Source organism: Daktulosphaira vitifoliae, unplaced genomic scaffold (assembly GCF_025091365.1).
Source record: "Daktulosphaira vitifoliae isolate Bord-2020 unplaced genomic scaffold, ASM2509136v1 Scaffold_15, whole genome shotgun sequence".
Classification (NCBI taxonomy): Eukaryota; Metazoa; Arthropoda; class Insecta; order Hemiptera; family Phylloxeridae; genus Daktulosphaira; species Daktulosphaira vitifoliae.
The window spans coordinates 23,587-45,184 of NW_026099586.1; the positions used below are offsets into that span (position 1 = coordinate 23,587).

Sequence of the window (21,598 nt, forward strand, 5' to 3'; positions counted from 1 at the left end):
TTTTGTGTTTTAGCGATAGTCGTTGATCTACAGTCTATTTATGTTTGAATTTATGAACTTTCTCTTAAACAGTTATAATATCGTCCTAATTTTAAAGTTGAAATATGTACTGTCATCTTAATTATTTATTTTTTAAGATTTAAATTGGAGTTTTGGCATTTTTATTAAATAAATAATTTTGAACAAAAAATATTTTTACTTTAAATAAAATATTGAACAATTATTGTCTATATTAATTATTATAAGATATATATATATATATATACCTTTTTCTGTTGTTAATTNCCCAGAAGCTGCTTTTGTTTATTATTGTGACAACGAAACTGTGAATGGTAAAAATATTGTCTACTTTTAACATATAACGTTAAATATAATGCATATCTATGTAATCAAGTATATTTTTAATGATTTGAAAATAATTTAGTATACATTTGCAATCATTGATAGTATGGCGTATAAAAATTTCAACTATTAATAGTTTGTGTATATAATTTATTTTTGATCGCTTTTTTATTTTTTCAATATATAACGATAATTATGTACTGAATTATAAATTAACTGGGTATTATAATGCAATGCAAAACTTATTTTTAATAAATGTTGAGTAATAAAATATTAAATGGTTGTTGTACGAAATTCTAAAAATATATTGTAACTAACTGTAGTTACTAGTAATAATGTGAGCACTTTAAAATTTCACCAGGTTAGAGTACTAAGAGTTACACAAAAAAATCGTGTAACAACAAAAAGATAAAAATTAAGCCCTATTAATTGCTTTCATTGAACACTAAACGGTCTTTAGATATTGGACGGACAATTCCTTTTATTGGATATTTAGGTTGTTAAAATTGCTTATTTTTTATTCTAAACATTAAGTTTAAGATTAAAGATTAAATTTTTAAATTACCCCGATATTAAGTATATTTTTTCGTATGAATGAAAAAATGTATACATTTTATTTCCAATTAGAATGTAACATACTTTCTTCAAATATATATTAAAAGGTCTATTTCTTATACGTTTTCATATACGAATATCTACAAGAGAAAAAATAATTCTTTGAACATATTGTTAAGACATTTTATAAACTATTTATGCGTTTAATTATTCTAATGATTGGATATCTTCTACATTGCGAGTTCAATATACTTAATGATATTCAATATACATAGACATTCTTTATTATGTATATATGGTTCTTTTTAAATAAATTGTTTATTCTTTGATAAAGTTATAAGAATTTACGTTATCTACATGTTCTAACTAATTAATGGTACAAAATAGTATTTAACATAGCTTTCAATTATATACAGAATTATATTACTATTTATTTTTACTTACTTTTTTACTTATTGATTTTTTTATGAACAAAAGTTGTACATTCGTTTAAAATTAATTATTCTTTAAAAATAAATTTTATACATTATACTTGTATTGTTGTAAAAATTTGTTTTTAAGGATTTCGAGGACAAGTTACTAGGTTTTCCTTAAATTTAGATATTTTTTTTAGGTTAAGCATTATATTATTAATATTGTCAAAAAATTTACTAAATTTTTAAAAGAGCAGTACGGCATTTTTAATCTACTGAGTTTCCACAGTTAAAGTTTACGAGTGGCATATTTAAAGTGGTGATAAGAGGCACGTGCACTTCCATTGACCGTACAAGGCTAATATAAAAATGTTTGTTAATCTGCTTTTATTAGTTCATAATCATTTCAAAATAAATGAACTAGAAAAATGTATTTTAGCCCCAAACATTATAAATTTCTAAACATGTTCTTGTTTCTGTTCAGTTTTTTAATTTATGTTTAAATTAAACTAAAAAATATAACTTTATTATAAATTTTGGGATAAAAAAGGTCGTTTAGCTATTGATTTGTTAAGGTCAATTATTAAAGAAAACTTTTTTAACAAAAGAGTATTATATTTTTCTAAGTAATACTTAATATAGTACTAATTTCTTATGCAATTTTCACGATGTTAATATATTTGATTATAAGAACGTAAAAAGTTAAATATGGTATTATTATTTAATAAAAATTAATTTAATCATACAATTTTAGTTTTTAATACAGTATCATACTAATACTTATAGTTTATCATTTTACAGTTGAAATTAATTTAATTTTATAGGCATTGAATTTCCTTTTATCCCTGAAACTAACGGTGTACCGTTAGTATGTGATATGTCGTCCAACATAATGACTAGAAAGTTTAATGTTAGCAAGGTAATTTATTAAAAATAATTGTGTTATATTTCATTTCATAATTTTCCAGTTACTGAATTTTTAGTTTGGTATTGTGTTTGCATGTGCTCAAAAAAATTTAGGACCTGCTGGTATCACTGTGATAATAATCCGCGATGATTTAATTGGACATCCTAGTCCTATTTGCCCTATGGTATTCAATTATACACTATTTGCTCATGATGATTCCTTAGTTAATACACCACCTACGTTTATGTAAATATTAGTTTTAATTTCAATTAAAAATTGTATTCTAAATTTACTATTATTCGTAGTGTATACATGCTGTCGTTGGTATTGAAATGGATTAAAGAACAAGGAGGAGTTGGTAGTATGGAAGAACAATCAAAAACTAAAAGCCAACTTTTGTACAAAACCATCGAAGACTCTAAGGGATTTTATTCTTGTCCTATTGATAGTGCATATAGGAGTCGTGTGACAGTTCCTTTCCGGTTGTCTACCGGACCTGAAGCTGATAAGCAGTTTTTGAAAGAATCCCAAGATATTGGATTTTTACAACTCAAAGGTCATAGGTAAGAATAGCAGTTGTTTTTTTATTTAAATCACTTATTATTAAAAATGGATTGAATTTAACAGGTTAGTAGGAGGAATTCGAGCCGCTATGTACAATGCAATGACACTAGATGAAGTAAAGGTTTTGACCGACTTCATGATTAAGTTCCAGGAACGACACCCCCAATTTCAGCCCTGACTAGGTTTTCATAAAAAATCAATTAGATGAATAAAAATATCTTTTTTAATAGTCATGTTTGTTTCTTAAATCATTTAACTTTGCAATTTCAAGTGTACTACAACAAAGTTATTTCTGTCAAATTTTGTATTTTATTTATGGGACAATCCACGAAATTCTAAAAATGTACAATTTTTCTCTAAATATTTTATCTGTATAATATCTTTAACGAAATTTATTTATGTTCGCGTTTTATAAGAAACTATATGGACTAAACTATATAAACGCGAGATTTTTTATAGATTGGTTGTGAACAAATATGGTTTTGTTAAGAATTACACAAAACAATTAGAAAAACAGTAAAAATAAATTTTAAAATAATTTCATATAATAAGTATGCCTTATTTAAGTAAGTTATAGAGATAAATCGATGTAATGGATAAATAGAGGTTAGACATTTGAATAAGTCACCTTGGATGTTGTCTTGGCTTTGGCTTTGTACCTCTGAAGTTAAAATACTAATTCATTATTTGACTACGTCAAGTACTTTTTAAGCAAATTTAATTAAATCTTTCATTCAATGTATAAATAAACCATTGTAACTTTTGTTATTTTAGTATCATTATATGTATGTTTGATTATTTAAAACTTTAAATTCTTAAAATACAAATAATAGTCATTTTTAAAAATCATTAATCTAATTATTTATTTAATAAATAAATAATCAAGTTTAATAATGAAATCTCAGATTTTCCTTGGGGTTTTAATATAATTAATTCGTGGAAGGTTGATATACTGAACTACTAATTTTATCGATCGTTCATAATAAAAGAATCATAATATCATGATCAGCATAGTCAGATCCGGATTAAAGGAGTGGGAGCGAAAACTCCACTAACGATTTTGTTTAAAAAATGTTTAGACAATTATAATTGATTGTGAACGGGAACGTTAATATAGATTAATTATGGGAGGAGGGGGTTTAATGCATAATCTCCATACAATTTTTTAAAATAAATTTGTTACATGTAAATAAATTGTGATAGGGAAGTTTAAACCACGAAACCACCCCTTACCAACGAATCTTTCTATTAAATTTCCATTGAAATAAAACATTTTTTAATTTGACTGTCACTTGATTGAACTTGACTTTTTTCATTATACATTTTTTATTTTAAAGTAAAATTTTTAAAAATAATTACACTTAATAAAGTTTATTTCTCAATTGAATAAAAAATCATATACCAAATTACATTTAATTTTTATAAATTGTTTTATTAAATTAAAATTTACGCATTAAATTTAATGCGTGAATGATTTTATTCAAAGTTTCATTCTGTATACGAACTTTCATGTAATATTTATGAATATACAAGTGTTTTATTTTTTCATAGCTTTTATTATATAAATATTATAATTCGACAATTACACAAAAATTAGTTTATAGAGTATTAATTAGCAAATAATCAAGTTAGTCAAGTAATTTACCTCTATAAAATTTGATTATTATTAAATAATTTTGTTTTGTTAGTATAGAAACTGAAATGTCCGAGTGGATAATACGGCAAACTAAGTTTAAATTTGTTAACGTGCTTTAAAAATACCTAAGTATAGAAACGAAGTAAAAGTATACACTGTTGAAATTTTAGCTCACATTAGATTTGACAATTTGTTTTGTTTTATCACAGAATAGATAGTCACGTAGATTGCCACTTGATAGTTACTTGGAATATATTTTATGCGTTATGGTTTTGTTATCGTTTTGGAAAAACCTTTGCACCCACCCGAACGCAGCATAATTTTGAACACATACAGGTTATTACCTTTCTTATTTACTAAGCTATAAACTGAACGATTGTTACATAATAATCAAAACTCTATAAAAGTAAGTACATCCAAATGGCTATAGACTCAATTGTAGAATCGATAAATTGTAACTGAAAACTTTATTTGCTTTATCGTTTCTTGCTATCATTAGATTTAGTATATTGTAATTGAGTGACCATTCAGTTTTTGTTCACATTTACTTTTGTCATCATTATATAAATTTCAGTAAATAATAAATTAAAACAGCAAATACAGGAATTTTTTTTGCAACAGACTCGTTAAACTCTAAGTCTATTTGATATTTTATTGATATTAGAGTTAAGTTACTAGTTAAGGATATCATTTAAATTAGCTTATATTTTTGTATAGATTTATTACAAATAAAATTTAAAAAGAAATTGATAATATTAATTTGTATAATTCAAGACATTAAAATTTAATCCGTTTAATTTAATTTAATTATTGTAACCATGAGAGTATAATAGAATTATTTTTAATAAACATACATAGTATTTTCCACAGCTTTTTTTCTTACTATAGATTTTTGGGTATTTGTATGATTCAAAATTTATAATAAACTTACAGTTATAATTATAAATTTACAAAAAGTGAAATACTAACAATAATTGGATAAATTTTTTTTTCTTCATACAACTTAGTTTTAATTATTTATCGTTGGGAATTCCCATATGATTACTGATTAACTAGTATCAATAAATATTTTGTTTCTTAATATCATTTTCGTATTAAGCAGATGTAGTACAATTAGTTATAACAATAAAAGAACTCATATTTGATTTAATNAACAATAAAAGAACTCGTATTTGATTTAATATTTTTTAAATAAAATTTTTAAGTGACTTTAATTTTTTGTATTCTTTTTATTAGTAGTGTGTTAATACTTTAAAAATGGTTGTAATTTATTTTTATTAAAAAATTTAAAAGTTTGTCTATATAATTTAACAAATTGTGTGATCATAAATAACAAATGATTTAATTTCTCTGAAAAATATAGTTTTTATTCTCTTATGACTTTGATTTACTTTATTGTAGTTACTATTTTTGAAGTATCCAGTTTTGTTTTAATATTATTTTATAAAGCAAAGATTTTTATTTAAATTTTATGAAAATAAAACCAAATTAATTCACTTAAAACATGTATTGTGTTATAAGTTTAGATAAAGCGAAACAAATAAAGTTCCGAATAAACAGTATCAAGTACGGGGTAAATAATACTATAAGCGTTAATAAAACATGTTTGAATTTCTACTTACTAAATTGGGCTTTTTTCTTAATAACAAATTTTCTCAAGTGTCTTATTTTACAAATCTTTTTGTTACTAGTTAAAGTTATTTTTGATCAGCATTCACAAGGACTGCGAATATGTACTATTATTTAAAAAGTTAAAAAATATTGGTAAAAACCAATTTAATCTTAGGAAAAAAATATTGCTTTATGATGAATTTTTTAGTGTAAAATGTCTAGAAGTTAAATTGTAAAAATTATAAATTAAATATATTTTTACTTAAATTATTTAATTTTATTTTATAAATAACGATTCGAATATAGTTCTTTGTGAATTATTGATCGTATATTATTAACAGTTTTTGATATAAAAAAAATTCCTATTACTATTTACATTGATATTATCATTAAATTCGACATAATTTGAGATTTAGAATTCGATATCAATGTCATACAATAGACAGTTTTAAATTAGTCATCATATAACTCAACCTAACTTATCCCATGGGATTAAATTTTTTTCAATAAAACGTAATTGAAGACGTGCAGTGTATAGTGTTCTACTCAGATGTATATTATATTTTATTCATTGAAGATATTTTTTTGTTGTTTGAATTCTGTACCAAATTACATATCATATATTATACACGTTTTATTTTTTATCTTTTTTTTTTTTGATAAAAAAAGTGTACTTTATAATACAGATAATAAAGTTTTTAACACAACAAACCGAGTATTAATATAATAGTAGCTATCATATTTTTTTTGTTTCATGAAAATTGCGAAGTAAACATATAAGCTGCGTCGAAACAATTTCATTATAACGACAGTAAAGTATTTTATGACCCACTAGTTGGTAGCACTTGTTATTTTTTAAAGAAATTAAAGTTGTCTTTTGATCATCTTATTATCTTTAGATACTAATATAAGATAGTTTAGTATCTTAAAAATCCCAAACAAAAAAATTAGTTATGTTTTGAAAATGTAACTGTATAATATTTTATTAATTTTTATAAAATTCGAGGATGATAAAACATTTTTCGGTATTAAATAAAGAATTTAATATTTTTAGGTGATGCGATTTTTCTATTACCGTTAGTTTTTATTTATTTTCACTGATAGAAAAAAATGTATCAACAGGTGAGTCGCAAGGTATCGCTAGTACTTTATAGTAACTATAATTTGTAGTTTATGATAATATTCTTAAGAGCAAATATGCAAACTAGTTATACATGAGATACACACATACTACTGTAATCATGTGATTTAAATTTTTGTTTTTCTCGCTATGCCACTCTAACTCTATTTCACCTCCAGCCACCCACTCAAATACGGTGACGGTGAGTAGATTGTTTTACCACTGAGCGCCGTGTGCGTGTCTCCCCAAAGCGCATCCACTCGGCGGCAAAATCGGAACTGCGCCACGGCTCTAACGGAGTGTGGGGGCGTCGTTACCGGCAGTTCTCGGACAAACATCTATGGTGTGCCTCATATTTTGCACCCGCTAACGTCTTTAGCTCACCAAAACACCGTTCAATACGATTTTTTCTTCGATTGATAATTTTTCATCTCTTTTAGTTAATTTCTAAATCTTGACCCACCTGCAAAGATCTGTAAAGTCGTGCCCCATCTCCTCACATGCAATCAACTCAACAACTTTTGTAACGACAGTCATAATTTCCTTAAGAGCTTAAGTGATCGGCGGCAAAGCATTAACGACGACCACCGCGACGAGCCGACGACATGAAATGCTGGTCAGATGGATTCGATGGATGTGCTTGTTGTGCGCTTGCGCTCTCGCCGATCAACAAATCCCGAACAATAACACACAAACAGGTAGCATCATCACTTCTATCCTCTTAGACATCCTGGTGGTGGGGCGTTGACCCACGTTGCACTTTTTGTGCATATTGCAAATGAAAATTCATTTTTCTAAGTATAAGCTCATGACAATGCATTTGTGTCATCGATTCTCGTTTATTATTTGTTTTTTTTTTGCAAAAGCTTACATTATTTCCAGGTATATGTTAGGAGATAAGATTAAAGTTTAAAGGTTGTCAGATGCAGTCCTTTTTGTATTGAACCGTTGGGATATATGGTGCGTATCGTTTGGGGTTTAAGAGCACAGAACCTTTGAGACGGATTGAAAGATTTTATATCTAAGTTATGAAAAAATACCAGATTTAAATGAACGTGCTGAAAACACAAGTGAATGTCCTTTAGGTATTATACGTGTATTTTTTTATTGCTCCGAACGGGATGAGTGTTTTTTTATAGTTGATATTTCATTTCAAACATTCTTTTGTCACATAAATATTGTTGTATTTTTACGTCCGGCTCGTTAGCTCTTGTTATTTACAAGAATATTTAAAAAATTCGATTGAACGACCATTAGTATTAAGTTATGACTTGTGAAAATGTATTGTTAATGGTGTAGTATAATACATTCTTTACGCGTCATATTTCACAAGATTACACAAATTTCATAGAAATGCTGTAGGATCGTGTTTGATTCATCAAACAACTTATTTTTACAATAAAATTGTGTCCAATTGTCAGCTGTATTGAACGTGAAAAAAACGCTGAAAGTATCTTAAAAATTATCAATACGTTTATTAAAATGTCTTTGGTACTTAAGACCATGAATTTTTTAAAAGTTTTCCTTTTTTTATAAAGGTTTACTGTTTAATTATTTACACAGAATCCGTCACGTCATATCGATGAATTCATTTTGAAAACATCATGCAAAATTTCACCGTAATATTATTTGGAATGTAAAAAAAAAACGATTTATATAGTAAGTAAAAGGTTTAGCATTTTGCTTACCGGCAACTGGCATTGCGGTAAACGTCTTACGGATGTTTTTATTATTTATATTAGCGCCAAGAATATTAATATGAGTCTATATATAGTCATTTTATCTTTGGTCGACTGCAACACGACTCCGTTCGATGTATAAATAATCGTAATGGTAAAATGATGACGGTGAATTAATTTTATTCCATTTATATTAAAAATGTTGATATATTTAACGAGTAGTATACAAAACAGTGACATAATGGTCAATGAAAATAAATCAATTCGCATTGGATTATATCTTCATTAAAACTATATTACACTATAAATTATTAATGTAGCTGACTGCGGGTAAGATAAAATGCAGCTTATTATGCTACCCTTACTTTTTTATTATTTTAATCAATTTAAACGAAATCAAAATTTTATTAGAATAGTAGTACTTCAATGCTCTGATAAATATTCATTAGACTATTATATCTTGATATGTGCTTTTACTAATATCAAATGTTGGTACTTGAAATTTCATTATTCTAGTAAAAATACAAAAAGGACTTAGACAATTTCCTCGTAAAGTACCAAAAATCATCACAGTTTGAGTGCTTAACGACTAGCTGTAGAATTTTCGTTAAGGTTAACCGAAGCTTCTGCGAATCATTGATCGTAAATCTTCACTTTTAGCTATTACTTTAAATTGGTTTACCCATTTGCATACACATTACCTCAAGAATAGGATTTTGAAAATGAGTTACTGAGCATTTATTTCAAAGTTTATGGACATCATTTTACGACTTTTAGACTTTTATAGTTGTATTTTCGATTCCAGGCTAATCTTACGTGTTAAATTAACGATAAAGTGTTTTTCTTTTATCAGTTCTCTACTATTCACGTCTCGAAAAATATTGTCGTTATGAACAATATTTTCCACCTTGCGATTTATTTTCCACTTTGGGCCATTTCCACTTGAATTAAAGTTAAATTATTACAGTATTTTTCAAAGATTTTCTACTGGAAATTATAATTAACAAAAAGTTTAATGATTAAAATGGGTAAAAAACTATTACACCCCTTAAACCTTTTTAAACTTAAACCTGTCAAATAAAATAAGTTTCAAACGTATTACCCAAACATGTCATTTATATATGGCCACAGAGGAAGTGTTTCTTTTTTCATTTTTAGATCTCTTATTAACATGATAATAAAATAGAAAATGATTTATTTTATTTTAAATTATCAATTTTTAAATATTTAAAGATACTGTTGTAAAAATAATTATACAAAAATTAATGTAAATTACTAAAAATGAAATGTGTGTTTCTTATATTTTATTTACTAATTGAATAGTTACTTAAAAACAGAACACTCTTAAATATTTTACTCAACAAGGTTAAATTGAAGCCTGTTTTTATATTTCTTTTGAATCAATCTATTTATACTTGAATTTTCTACTTAACATTTCTTGTTATTATTTGTGGTTATTATTAAAAATTATAATGTGAAAATTCTTAATATGCGTTAAACTTTTCGCCAAAAGTTAATATACATTTAATAGGCGGTTTTTAATTATGTGCCGAGTTTAATGTTTAAATAACTCAGACCTTAGGGAAAATCGTAAACCAACTTACTATAAAATGTTCTCGCCTAAGCTTTTATTTCGTCGAAATTGTTTAAATAGAAATAATGATAAAGTAAACTACCTCGAAAGGAATTAATAGCATTCGATTTTTCCAGACTATTCTTAAATCTGTCGACGTACGCTGAAGACACCCTCACGTCGATTAAATGTAAGTTCAAGATATTCGCACAAATAGTTTTTGCATCTTTAATATGCCATGTACGTTCCAAATGCCGAATTTCTAACCATACTTTTTACAGTTTTAACACAACCACGATATACAGAAAACGTTAAAATGAAAAAAAAATTGTAGAACCCAACCTGTTGATTTTATAACCTATTCATATCATTGTTATTTCCTTCATACGAAATGAAATTTACATCAATGGATTTTACATTAAAAACGAACTGATGTTTGTTTATTTTTGCATTATTTTATCATTTAGGTTAATAACAAAATAATCATGTTATGACTTTATGAACGGATACTAATTTTGAGTAGATGTTGTAAGGACAAAGTAAATTTTCAATTCCAACTTGTTCATTAAATATGCTTAAATAGAAATATAATGAAGGATCTGTAACGGACATAAAAGGCAGATTTTAGGAAGATTTCGGTAGTGAAGTTCCAAAAATATTAGGAGTTTACAAATATTTTAAGTTTATTGCTACGTAGTGATTATTTTGATATTTATCTATTAAAGATAATTATAATACAATTATACATAAATATGTTAAAGATTTCACGGATTGTCTTGTTGCTTGAAGTGCTTAAGGATTTATCCATGTTTACAGTTGAGTTCTGACGTTTTGGACTCAACTGTAAACATGGAAAATCCTTAAGCACTTCAAGCAACAATTATATATTATAATTATATTCATAATTATTAGACCAGGAATTATATAAGTTTATTGATTTGTTAATGTACCATATTTGTTAATATTTCGAATATACAATCAGTCAGTTCAAATTTTTTTTAATTAAATTGAAAATTTAGTACTGTTTTGTTACCGAGGTTTTAGTTTGTGGGTTTATCCCCCCAAAATTATCTTACGTTCCTACCACAAAGTTGTTCGATCTTGAGACCCTACTAAAGGATGCAAACAAAATTTATAAATACATATCCTAATTCCGATCTGTAATCACTATAGTTATAATAATAACCAATGATAATTTACTATATTTGTTGTCGAGTGCACAATAAAATATTTGTTCTCTAAGAATAAGGCTTCAGTATTGGTACTGTGTGGAATTAAACAAGTGCTATTTAAATTGCTAAGTTAAATATCAGAATATTCGCATTACATGATAATTCAGCATATTATTTTATTATATTTTGATGATAGTTATTGTTGCTATAGTAATATAAAAATGTATTATAGCCTATATTCTATGTAATTATTTTAAATAAAATATTTTAACATTATTACGGATCTTGATAAAATATTAGCATAGCTCAGTAATTGTAGAGCACGTGCCTTTTTTAAATACGCCACAGATTTACATATAGTGTATATATTGCTTCGTTATATAAGACTATACGTATATTCGATTGATCGGGTATATTAATTAATCAAATAAAATCGATTATTCTAACACTATCGAATATAACAAATAACTATTGCGCAGGACTACCTTGGACAGAGAAAAATTAAGGAGCCTACTAATGGCAGTGTAGGTCCTGAATAGATCATTAAACTGAGAATAATGATGAAGATGATTAGAGCTGGGAATTATATGTATTTATAAATTTCATTTGAACTAAGTTTTGGGTCCCAAGTTTATACAACTTAGTCATAGGATTATATAGTAATGTAGAGATACTAGTTTTAAGGGGGATAGACTCCACTAATCACCCCCAAAAAATTGTAACATCGGTAATAACACATTACTAAGTTTTCAAGTTAATTAATAATAATTTGTACTAATTAACGGTGTCTTCAAAATAATTTAACAAAATTTATAAATACAAATAATTCACAGCCCTAATGACATTATTGTTTAAAAATTGAATATCCTCTTTGGTAAATTTAACTTCAAAGTTTTTAGTACTTTATATTCCAGATTGTTTTTTAAAACGCTTTAATTTATAATTCTATTATTTAATTAAAAAGAATGGGTGAAAAAAAATTAATAGCTAATGTATGATTTCGGATCGGAATAAAGAGCGTTTTCATGAAATAGTTTCAAGAATAATGAAATGGTCAAATGAAAAAGCAATTAAATAATTGATTAATTTTAGATAAAAATACTCAATATAAAAATATAGTGTAATAGAAAGTATTCCAGTGAAATGGTTGATGATGGCACGAATAAAGTTAATGTTTAGGATCTACTAGAATTAAAACGAAGTCAATGGCATTTTTTATAATTAATCATGACCAATGATCTTGATTAATTACTTTACATAAAATGTTTTTTTTTAAATTAAATGTCTAATTTTTAGTTCGGTAGGATTTGAGCATAATAGTTTATTGAAAACAATTAATTATTTTTTGTAATTATTAAGAACTTATTTTATTTTTTTTTGACTTTTTTTAAATAAATATGAAATAGTAGTTTTGTATAACATTATTTACTTTAGAAAAAAACAATATATTTAGTATTTTAATGTATAACACACAAACTAAAATATTAGATATTTTTTTTATAATAATTTGTAATCCTATTAATTATGAACATGAATACATATTTTTAAATCCTACATATTAACGTAATGATAATATATATTTTTCAGTTATTCGCTTAGTAAATTCATACGTATAAATTATTGATAGGAATGAAAATACAAAGGCTACAGGTTGTTTGTTATTGTGTAAATTATTTATTTATTTATGCACGTACGGTATTGCATTACTGCCTAAGTGAAGTCGTTAAATTAATTTACATACATCTAACTAACAAATCAGTATTTCCTAGCAAACGTGCCCTCATGGGCTTAACGTGTGGAGCACGACAGTATCATGTACAGATTTGCATAAAATATTAATAAACATTATTCAATTATGTAGTTCATTACTCTTACAGTTAAAATTTATCAGAGTATAAATATAATACTGTTTTATTATAAATAATTTAACCATATTTATTAACTAAATTATAGTTTTTAAATTAATTCCATCAAACTTAATGTACGTTTAATAACATAATAATAATAATAACGAAGTGTCTGATTATTACTATACTGTTGTAGAAAATATGTTTTTCGTCAAGTAACTTTTTTTACCTATTATAACAGTACTATATTTTGTATTGTGTTATTTATGATTTTAAACTTTAGATTAAAATTAGAGAAAATAATACTGTGATTTAAATTGCGTTTATTAAAAAAATATTTCAAACTCGACTAATAAAAATCAGTTATGATAATTGTGCAAGACATGTTTTAGCAAAAAAAAAAAGAAAAATGAAATTTTTGTTATACAGTGTAATTTATTATGAATACTAACCCCAAATGTTTCATTAGGTAATTATTTTAGCTTCCATGCAAAGATGAGAAAGTATTAATCTTACTATGATGTGTTTATTTTATTTTTAAAACAATTTTCCCGACTACTTGTCTCCTATACGTAAACGTTCTCCGAAGTTAAAAAAAAAAATGTTCTTTTTATGTAAAAATCACTGTTTTTCGTGTTGTTATAATTTTGTACTTTATTTTTGTTGATTATTTATGCCTAAATTTTGTGTCAAACGTTATAGTCCTTAGGAGGGGAAGGTTAGTATCTCAATTTATCGTCGACCTTTTACAAAAAAATAATAAATAAGATTTAAGTGTTCGTTATAAATATTTTCATGGCGAATTTTTTCTACTTTTAATGTCAATTCAACAATAATATTAAAAGGAAGAGGGCTGCTCTTTTTAAAAATGATAATATTAAATTATTGATTATTAACTTCATGTTAAATTTATTTAATATAATAAATTCATTCGTGTATTATACTTAGTGATTTTAATCACTGTCATTTGTTGTCTATACTTTTCCCAACTATTTAGTGACACCACTATGCTACTATTTTTGTTTTTATTGTTAATGAATTAATTTAAAAAATATCTATTTCAGAGTGAACACAGACTAATATTCACTCTGTTCATCCAAACTATGCAATGTCCCCATTGTGTTACCATTTTTTTTGTACAAATGTTTTATTCGAATTATTAATTTTCGAGTTATTATCATGTAATGATTTAGATGAGGTAAGGAGCGTGGTAGTGTTAGTGTTCCTCAAGTTTTATTCATTGCACAAAAATGAGAAAATTACTCTCGCCTTTACCTTAAATTATAAAAATTAGAAAGTAATATTACAGAATTGATTATGGATTCATCGATATTTTATTTTGTCTAGTTTTGATCTAATATATAAAAATAATTATATACTGTCATTTAATTTTTGAAGGTTACCCCTTAAAACTACCTTTGGAAATAGTTCATTATTAAAATTTACTTTTAATAAATCATGGTACATAAAAGTAAATACAATTTTATTTAAAACATTTTATGAAAAAAATATTATTTAACGAAAAAATTAGGACTGGNTACATTGTATAAAAAAAATATTATTTAACGAAAAAATTAGGACTGGTATTCTTAATAAATCACCTTGTACACATATTATAATAAGACAGTCATGATAATATTATGATAAATGAGATTAGTTCAATCTAAAACTAAAAATAGGTTCACCTAAACAACTGATAATATTGCGCTTATTTCTCATCGATTCGTTTCGGATAACTGTGGTATAATTTATATATTTTTGTTCTTATTTTAAAATTATGTTATTTTTTTTATTCATTTTAGTACTGTTGTTCAAAACACTTATTGATTTTCAATATTAAAATACAAATAATGTTCTAATAGCTTAATTAAAACATTTGAGATATTTTAATGTTATTCAAACAGATTTATGCTCTGGAAAAATTAAACACATTGAAATATTAATAATTGATTAAATATAAGAGAATATATTTTATTAATACCCAAAATGTTTTTTTTAAGCAATTGCAAATTGTTTTTAATTATTACGGACAAAATATTTTGTTCTTTTATAACTTTTAAAAGCTATACCCTCTTTTGTAAAAAAAAAATAATTAAATCAAGTTTCATTTTAAAGTTACTATACTATATTCATATTAATAATAACAATTTATTATTTGTTGCCAAATTTTACTCTTTTATTCAATTAAATTAAAAAACTTTCAGTAATAGATTTAAAAACATAAATGATTTTTAATGTTATTAAGATTAAATGTAGATTCAAAATTTGTTTAAGATATTTAAAATAACCTACGGTAAAAATATGAAGTTTTGCTAAAAATAATACAATATTCAATTGTATNAAAGATATTTAAAATAACCTACAGTAAAAATATGAAGTTTTGCTAAAAATAATACAATATTCAATTGTATTGTCATCTTAACTTTATAAATGAATTTCTAAAATAATAAATCAGTTTTTTGTTGATAAAATAAATTTGTTATTTAAAATCTCATTACTTTTTCTGGGAATTTCGAAACGTCATTTTAAAATAAGATTACTGTTACCATTCATTTAATTACTGTTTTCGCGTTTGAAAATATCAAATAGGTACAAAAGGAATGACGAATACTGATATTAATGTCAAACACAATTCGCTATACATTTGTGAAGTGTTATATTATTATTGAATTTACTTCTATTTCTACTCTAAGCTATAACTTTGGTGAGTGCACTCGACAAAAAGTTGTTGACATTTCATTTTTCGACGTTCTTTATTTGATTAAGATTTGATATTACAAAATAATAAAACTCGGAAAATAATATAAATTTTAGTCAGGGAATTTTTGTCTTTGTTTAGTGATTTTAAAATAATGTTTGTAATTTATTGCTATTTTGTGACGCATTGATGTAAAAAAAAGTGAATGTATACCAGAAAAATATTAATTAAAAAATATACTCATCATAATATCAACTAAATTGTGCAGAAATCACATTAAATAAAAAAAGAAAAAGATGATATTTATTTTTTATTATGTCATTCATTAGTTTCAGTTTAGATACATTCTCTAATTTTGTTTTAAATTAAAGTAATTACTATGTTTATATTTCTATTACTCGTGTATAATAAAAAAATGTATTATCAATTTTTATAGAAAATAAAAATTATGTTTTTTTCAAATTCAAAATGTATTGAATATTTCTAGTACAGTTTTCTAATTGTTAAAATTTTGAAATTGCAATATCGAGTAATAAAAATAAAAAAGCTTCCGACTTGTTGAGGAATTTAGTCATCCAAATCTTTATAAATAGACAAGTGATATTCGTAATTTGGGTAAATAGTTCTATAATATAATATTGATATATTTTTTCAAAATATAAGACTTACAATATGGAGAAAAGTAAAAATCCATCATATAATATTATATAGAAGTCAACTAATTGATATATTTTGTTATTTGTTTGCATTTGGTGGCTATGATTATTTTTGTTTTTAGATTGAATTATGTATACATAAATATGAAGGTATAGTATTCCATTTTTAGAGAGGCTCTTAAAAACAGATGTTAATAAGACTACAATAATTATTGGTAATAATTTTTTGGACTGTATTATGACAATTTTAGATTTTATTAATATAATTTATCAATGTGATCGCATAAATAAATACTTTTGTTTAATTTCCAATTAAATTTGTAGACTTGGGAGAGCAGTGTTTTCAAGATGACACGTGTCAGCTTCACGACAAGCACGCGGTGTGCGCACAGGTGGACCACAATGCCATATGTAAGTGTAAACAGGGATACCACATCGTCACCGTTTCCAGGCCTACCAATACTCGAAGTAGCTTCTGTGCTCAAGGTACTGGAAATCGTTTATTTTTTTACTATTTATAATACAATAACAATCTAAGACTATAATAAATAATACTTATGCTATATTTTGTCGCGTGTGCACAGATGAATCCGATGGCAGGACGGGCGGTTCGTCGCTTCTTGGTGTCGTAGTTGGTCTTTTAGTGTTCTCTGCACTTATCTGTTTCGGGTTGCGCCTGTCCACCGCTTCCAGGCCACGGCATTTCCCGACCACCAACTTATATCCCAACAAGCTGCTTTGCTCGCGTCAAACGAGTAGGTCGCCATTTATCGATTTTAACTCGTTTTATACCGGGTTTTGTGTTATGTTAAGACACCACCTGGTTTTCCCGCGCTACACTATAGTATTATAACAGAAGCCTCCGCTTCAGACTTATTTAAGCCTTTCTCCCAGTACGAGACTTTCTTTACACGTGGCCTTTACCCTAGAATACCCACGAGACGGCCATTTAATAATTCATGTTTTTATTTATAATAAGATTTCCTCAATTCTAATATGAATAAATTTAGGGGCAAGGTTTTTAAATAGTTATAAAGCTATTTAAAACTAGTACAAATGATAGTAAGTATCATTTTTTATAAAGTTAAACAAAAATTGTTTACCTAAGTAATAAAAGATAAAACAAAAGTATTAAGTTATTTTTATAGATAGAATAATCCAGAGATTGTAATTTCCATATGGGATATTTTAGCATTTAAAATACACAACTGTCAATGGAGGTTTACCTATTTAATAGTCTAACTAATTGTAACTTCAAATAAATGTATTTCATTGGGAGAATAGAATAGAAACTGTAAAATTTACTTATGTGTTATGTTATCATTAATAAGGTGTATGATAGGGTTTTAAAATTTCATGAAATATTTAATTTTAAGGATAAATATTGTTTTTAACGTGCTTATATTAATAATTGGACATAAAACTTTTAAATACATAAGGTATATATTAAAATGTTTGTAACTTAATTGTTACTTATTCTAGAATTATAATCAACCCAACAAAATATTTATAAGAAAAGAGGTAAAAAATGGCTATTTTGAAATAATTAATTTTAATTTTGTCTTATTTGTGACAAATGGTATCTGACAGTAATTTTTTTCAAAATTGCGATTTTTTTATTTTAACGGTAGCATAATTTTTTTTTTTAATTTCTGAAATTAATTAGGTTTTTTAAATTTTCGTTGATGTTATGTTTAATTTGATTAAAATCGGGTCTTTTGATGCATATATAAACAAAATCCGCCCAGTCAAAGGTTGGCCAATTTTATTGTATGAAATTTTAAGTGAATAACTTAATGTGAAGTCATTTTCTTAATTAATTAACTATATATTTTATAAGTTAGTTAGTTAAGTATTTTATCATTAAAAAAATTAAAGTTGACATCCTTATAAGTTATAAGGGATGACTCTAAATAATGAATAGCTGATAAATCAAGAAATATATGTAAATAAAAATAACCAATTTTTTTTAAATATTAGATAGGTATTTACATTTATTAAATACATGTATACGCTTTACTTTACACCCAAATAGAGTAATTTTTATATAAAGTATTGAAAATTCATACACACTAATAAAATTTGTATAACTATTTATTAAAATTTTATTCGTTAAAAACTTTTAGTATATATATGTGAAAATTCGGATATATTTATTTAAGAATATATGTTTTTATTGCACTCTAGAACAAGTAATAACTTTTAGAGAGTACCTAAAACATAAATGAATAAATAAATTGGATAATATACATATTAATAAATTAAAAATTCATTTTATTTATGTATAATTTTTTTTAGTATTTTTTCACACCTAAAAGTTTTTCTAACCTGTCCTTAATATGGTCTGAAGTGATGGCAAGTATTTTAATTTTTGAATATATCAAAATGTATATTTTGTCTATGTAATATTTGTAATTAATAAATTTGTTATTTTTATGTAGAAACATCTTCTGGTCGACATTACGGTACATCCGAAGGGTCAGCTCATCAAGAAGAGGAGAGTAGTGCCGGACAGTTGGAAACTAAAGATGAGGATAACAACAGGGTAGGTGCAGCTAGGGCAGCTGCTTTCATTTTGATCTCTTGTCGACCATCCACTTCAGAAACACCTTCATCTTCTCCAGGAAAAACGAAAAGAGCAAAAAAATTGGGTAAGTAATAACTAAAATTTTACAAACAACTTATGTGAAAAATAAAGGTCCGCATCAATAAAATGAAATAAAAACGCAACCGTAGTTAAATCAATAGTTAATCACTGTTTTTTGTGTCAATTAAATAGGTTACGGCAAGACGGGTAGTGACCCAGCTGTACACAGTACTTCTTCCTTGAAAGCGTACAATTTAAAATGGTATCAAAGGGACCAGCAGAGAAGACACTCGACTAAGAATAGAGAAGCCAAAGGCACACCGCCTAGTCATTGTTCGACTGAGCAACTAATACACAACAGTTCCAAAGTAAATACTTGACCTAAAATGTATAATAAAACATACCTAATATCCTTGTATTGAATTTATAATCTATATGTTTCAATTGGGAATGTCAAAAATCCAGCTGTTTAACCTATAAGCACGTGTAAGATAATTTTTTTGTTCATTCGTTTTTGATGTCTTCATCAATCATTCTCCAGTTTTCATAAAATAACGTTTATTTTGTTAAATATTAAATCACTCAAAAATGTATTCTTGTTAAACTATTTTAGTGTAAATTAAATGAAAATATTTTGATAATGATCATTAACTTAATAAAAAAATCAGTCGAAATTTTTTATATAACTCCATCCAATTCACCAAAAAATAAACGATTTTGTTTATTTATTTAATAAACGGCTTGTGAATTTATATGTATATTATATAGTCTATCATATATCCTTAAATAATTTTATTACTAGTTTTTGATTACTCGAATATTTAAATATAGGATAAAATAAATTAATATTTGATTAAAGTAATTAAGATTGATAGTTTCATTTAACGTTATTGTTAATTTTTGTGTTAATATAATATTCCATGAAAATTAACTAGATATTTTTAATAGGAGGCTTGTTCGAGAAATAGTCAAAATGCTTTAAGTTCAAAAGACAAGTCAAAAACATCATCTGTAAGTCGCATTGAGCACAAAGCCTTGGTTCATCATTCAGCTCCTAGCTGTAGTCCGGACGCTGTGGTCGTTCCCATGGAACCTTTAACACATCATCAATCTACGACAAGAGAACATCATCAAAAGTTATCAGAGGAAACTACAGTGGAAAATTAAAGACATTGTTTGCATTGATTTTGAAATGTCATTTAGTGTTATTCAATAGGATTTAATGTAAATTCACCTAATAATTTGGTTAAAAATCCCACAGATTTAAAATCATAAATCATACTATTAAATTCAATTACACTTACACTACACGATTTATTTTTGCATATGGATTATATTCCAAAAATAAAGCGTACTCTCAATTGTAAAAAAATATTTTTATATGATTTTTACGTAACTATATTTTGATGCACATATTCGTGTTGAATGAAATATAGTTTTGAAAAAAAATAATTAGTATGATACATCTCATGAACACTAAGGTGTATAAATTATAAATCAAGTATCATCTTGTTGTACCGAGTATTTGCACTTTGCTTTAATTATACTATACACAATCAAATTTCTCTTTTAAGTTGCTCTTTAACTTGTTTTAACTTATCAATGTTACTCTTCTTATCAACTTATCAACTTACATGTGCTTTATTATTGGATAAATGTAAATCGCTATATTAAATTCTATGATAATTAAAGTTACATTTGGATGTTTACAATAAAAAAAAAAAAAGTCCAAATTATAGATTATAAGGAAAATGACATTAATTATAATGAAATTTAATTACATTTTTAATTAAGTTTTAATAATTTAGCAGAACTGAAATTTTTTTTTATCAGTACTAATATAAAATATTTTAGGTGTAGTTGCGATAATATTTGATAAATTTTCTAAACAATACAAATTAGTGTTTTAAATAAAAGTAAAAATTTGCACGTTTTTTTAAGCTTTCTTAAATTGAATAATGAAACTACGCGAATAACAATGACACAAATTCAAATATTTAACCAAAATAAAGTAGTTTTTCTGATTAGTTTTAAAATTTGGAATGGCTCTTTTAAATTATTATTAATATAAAAAGAATGTTGAACAGTCTAAAGAATATTGAGCTTTTTTTAAATATTGTAAAAAAAAACTTTTACTTAATTTTCTTAGAAATGAAATGAAGTATTTACAGAAATAAAATAATTACAATACTAAAAAATTAGAGAAATGAATTTTCTATGGATTATGACTTAGAGCAA

The 21,598-nt window shown here is 25.3% G+C and overlaps 2 protein-coding genes across 2 annotated transcripts; both read left to right on the forward strand.

The window, feature by feature from the left end:
* The first annotated feature begins 287 nt into the window (after window positions 1–287).
* LOC126908829 (probable phosphoserine aminotransferase) lies at window positions 288–3,630 on the forward strand. Its single transcript, XM_050691131.1, has 5 exons — window positions 288–332; window positions 2,135–2,229; window positions 2,294–2,463; window positions 2,523–2,780; window positions 2,845–3,630. Exons 2-5 carry the CDS (start codon window positions 2,188–2,190, stop codon window positions 2,957–2,959), a joined length of 585 nt encoding a protein of 194 aa, XP_050547088.1. The 5' UTR covers window positions 288–332; window positions 2,135–2,187; the 3' UTR covers window positions 2,960–3,630.
* A 3,829-nt stretch (window positions 3,631–7,459) lies between these two features.
* Window positions 7,460–21,034, forward strand: LOC126908826 (uncharacterized). Its single transcript, XM_050691126.1, has 6 exons — window positions 7,460–7,846; window positions 17,098–17,259; window positions 17,358–17,528; window positions 19,215–19,424; window positions 19,553–19,728; window positions 20,309–21,034. Exons 1-6 carry the CDS (start codon window positions 7,759–7,761, stop codon window positions 20,525–20,527), a joined length of 1,026 nt encoding a protein of 341 aa, XP_050547083.1. The 5' UTR covers window positions 7,460–7,758; the 3' UTR covers window positions 20,528–21,034.
* The last annotated feature ends 564 nt before the right edge of the window (window positions 21,035–21,598 follow it).

Excerpts from the sequence above, each read along its gene's own strand:
- LOC126908829 (XM_050691131.1), top strand. The coding sequence starts at position 2,188 with ATGTCGTCCAACATAATGACTAGAAAGTTTAATGTTAGCAAG. Across the intron at positions 2,230-2,293 it reads GAAAGTTTAATGTTAGCAAG|TTTGGTATTGTGTTTGCATG; the intron begins GTAATTTATTAA and ends CTGAATTTTTAG. Across the intron at positions 2,781-2,844 it reads TTACAACTCAAAGGTCATAG|GTTAGTAGGAGGAATTCGAG; the intron begins GTAAGAATAGCA and ends TGAATTTAACAG.
- LOC126908826 (XM_050691126.1), top strand. The coding sequence starts at position 7,759 with ATGCTGGTCAGATGGATTCGATGGATGTGCTTGTTGTGCGCTTGCGCT. Across the intron at positions 7,847-17,097 it reads GAACAATAACACACAAACAG|ACTTGGGAGAGCAGTGTTTT; the intron begins GTAGCATCATCA and ends TTAAATTTGTAG. Across the intron at positions 19,729-20,308 it reads TAATACACAACAGTTCCAAA|GAGGCTTGTTCGAGAAATAG; the intron begins GTAAATACTTGA and ends TATTTTTAATAG.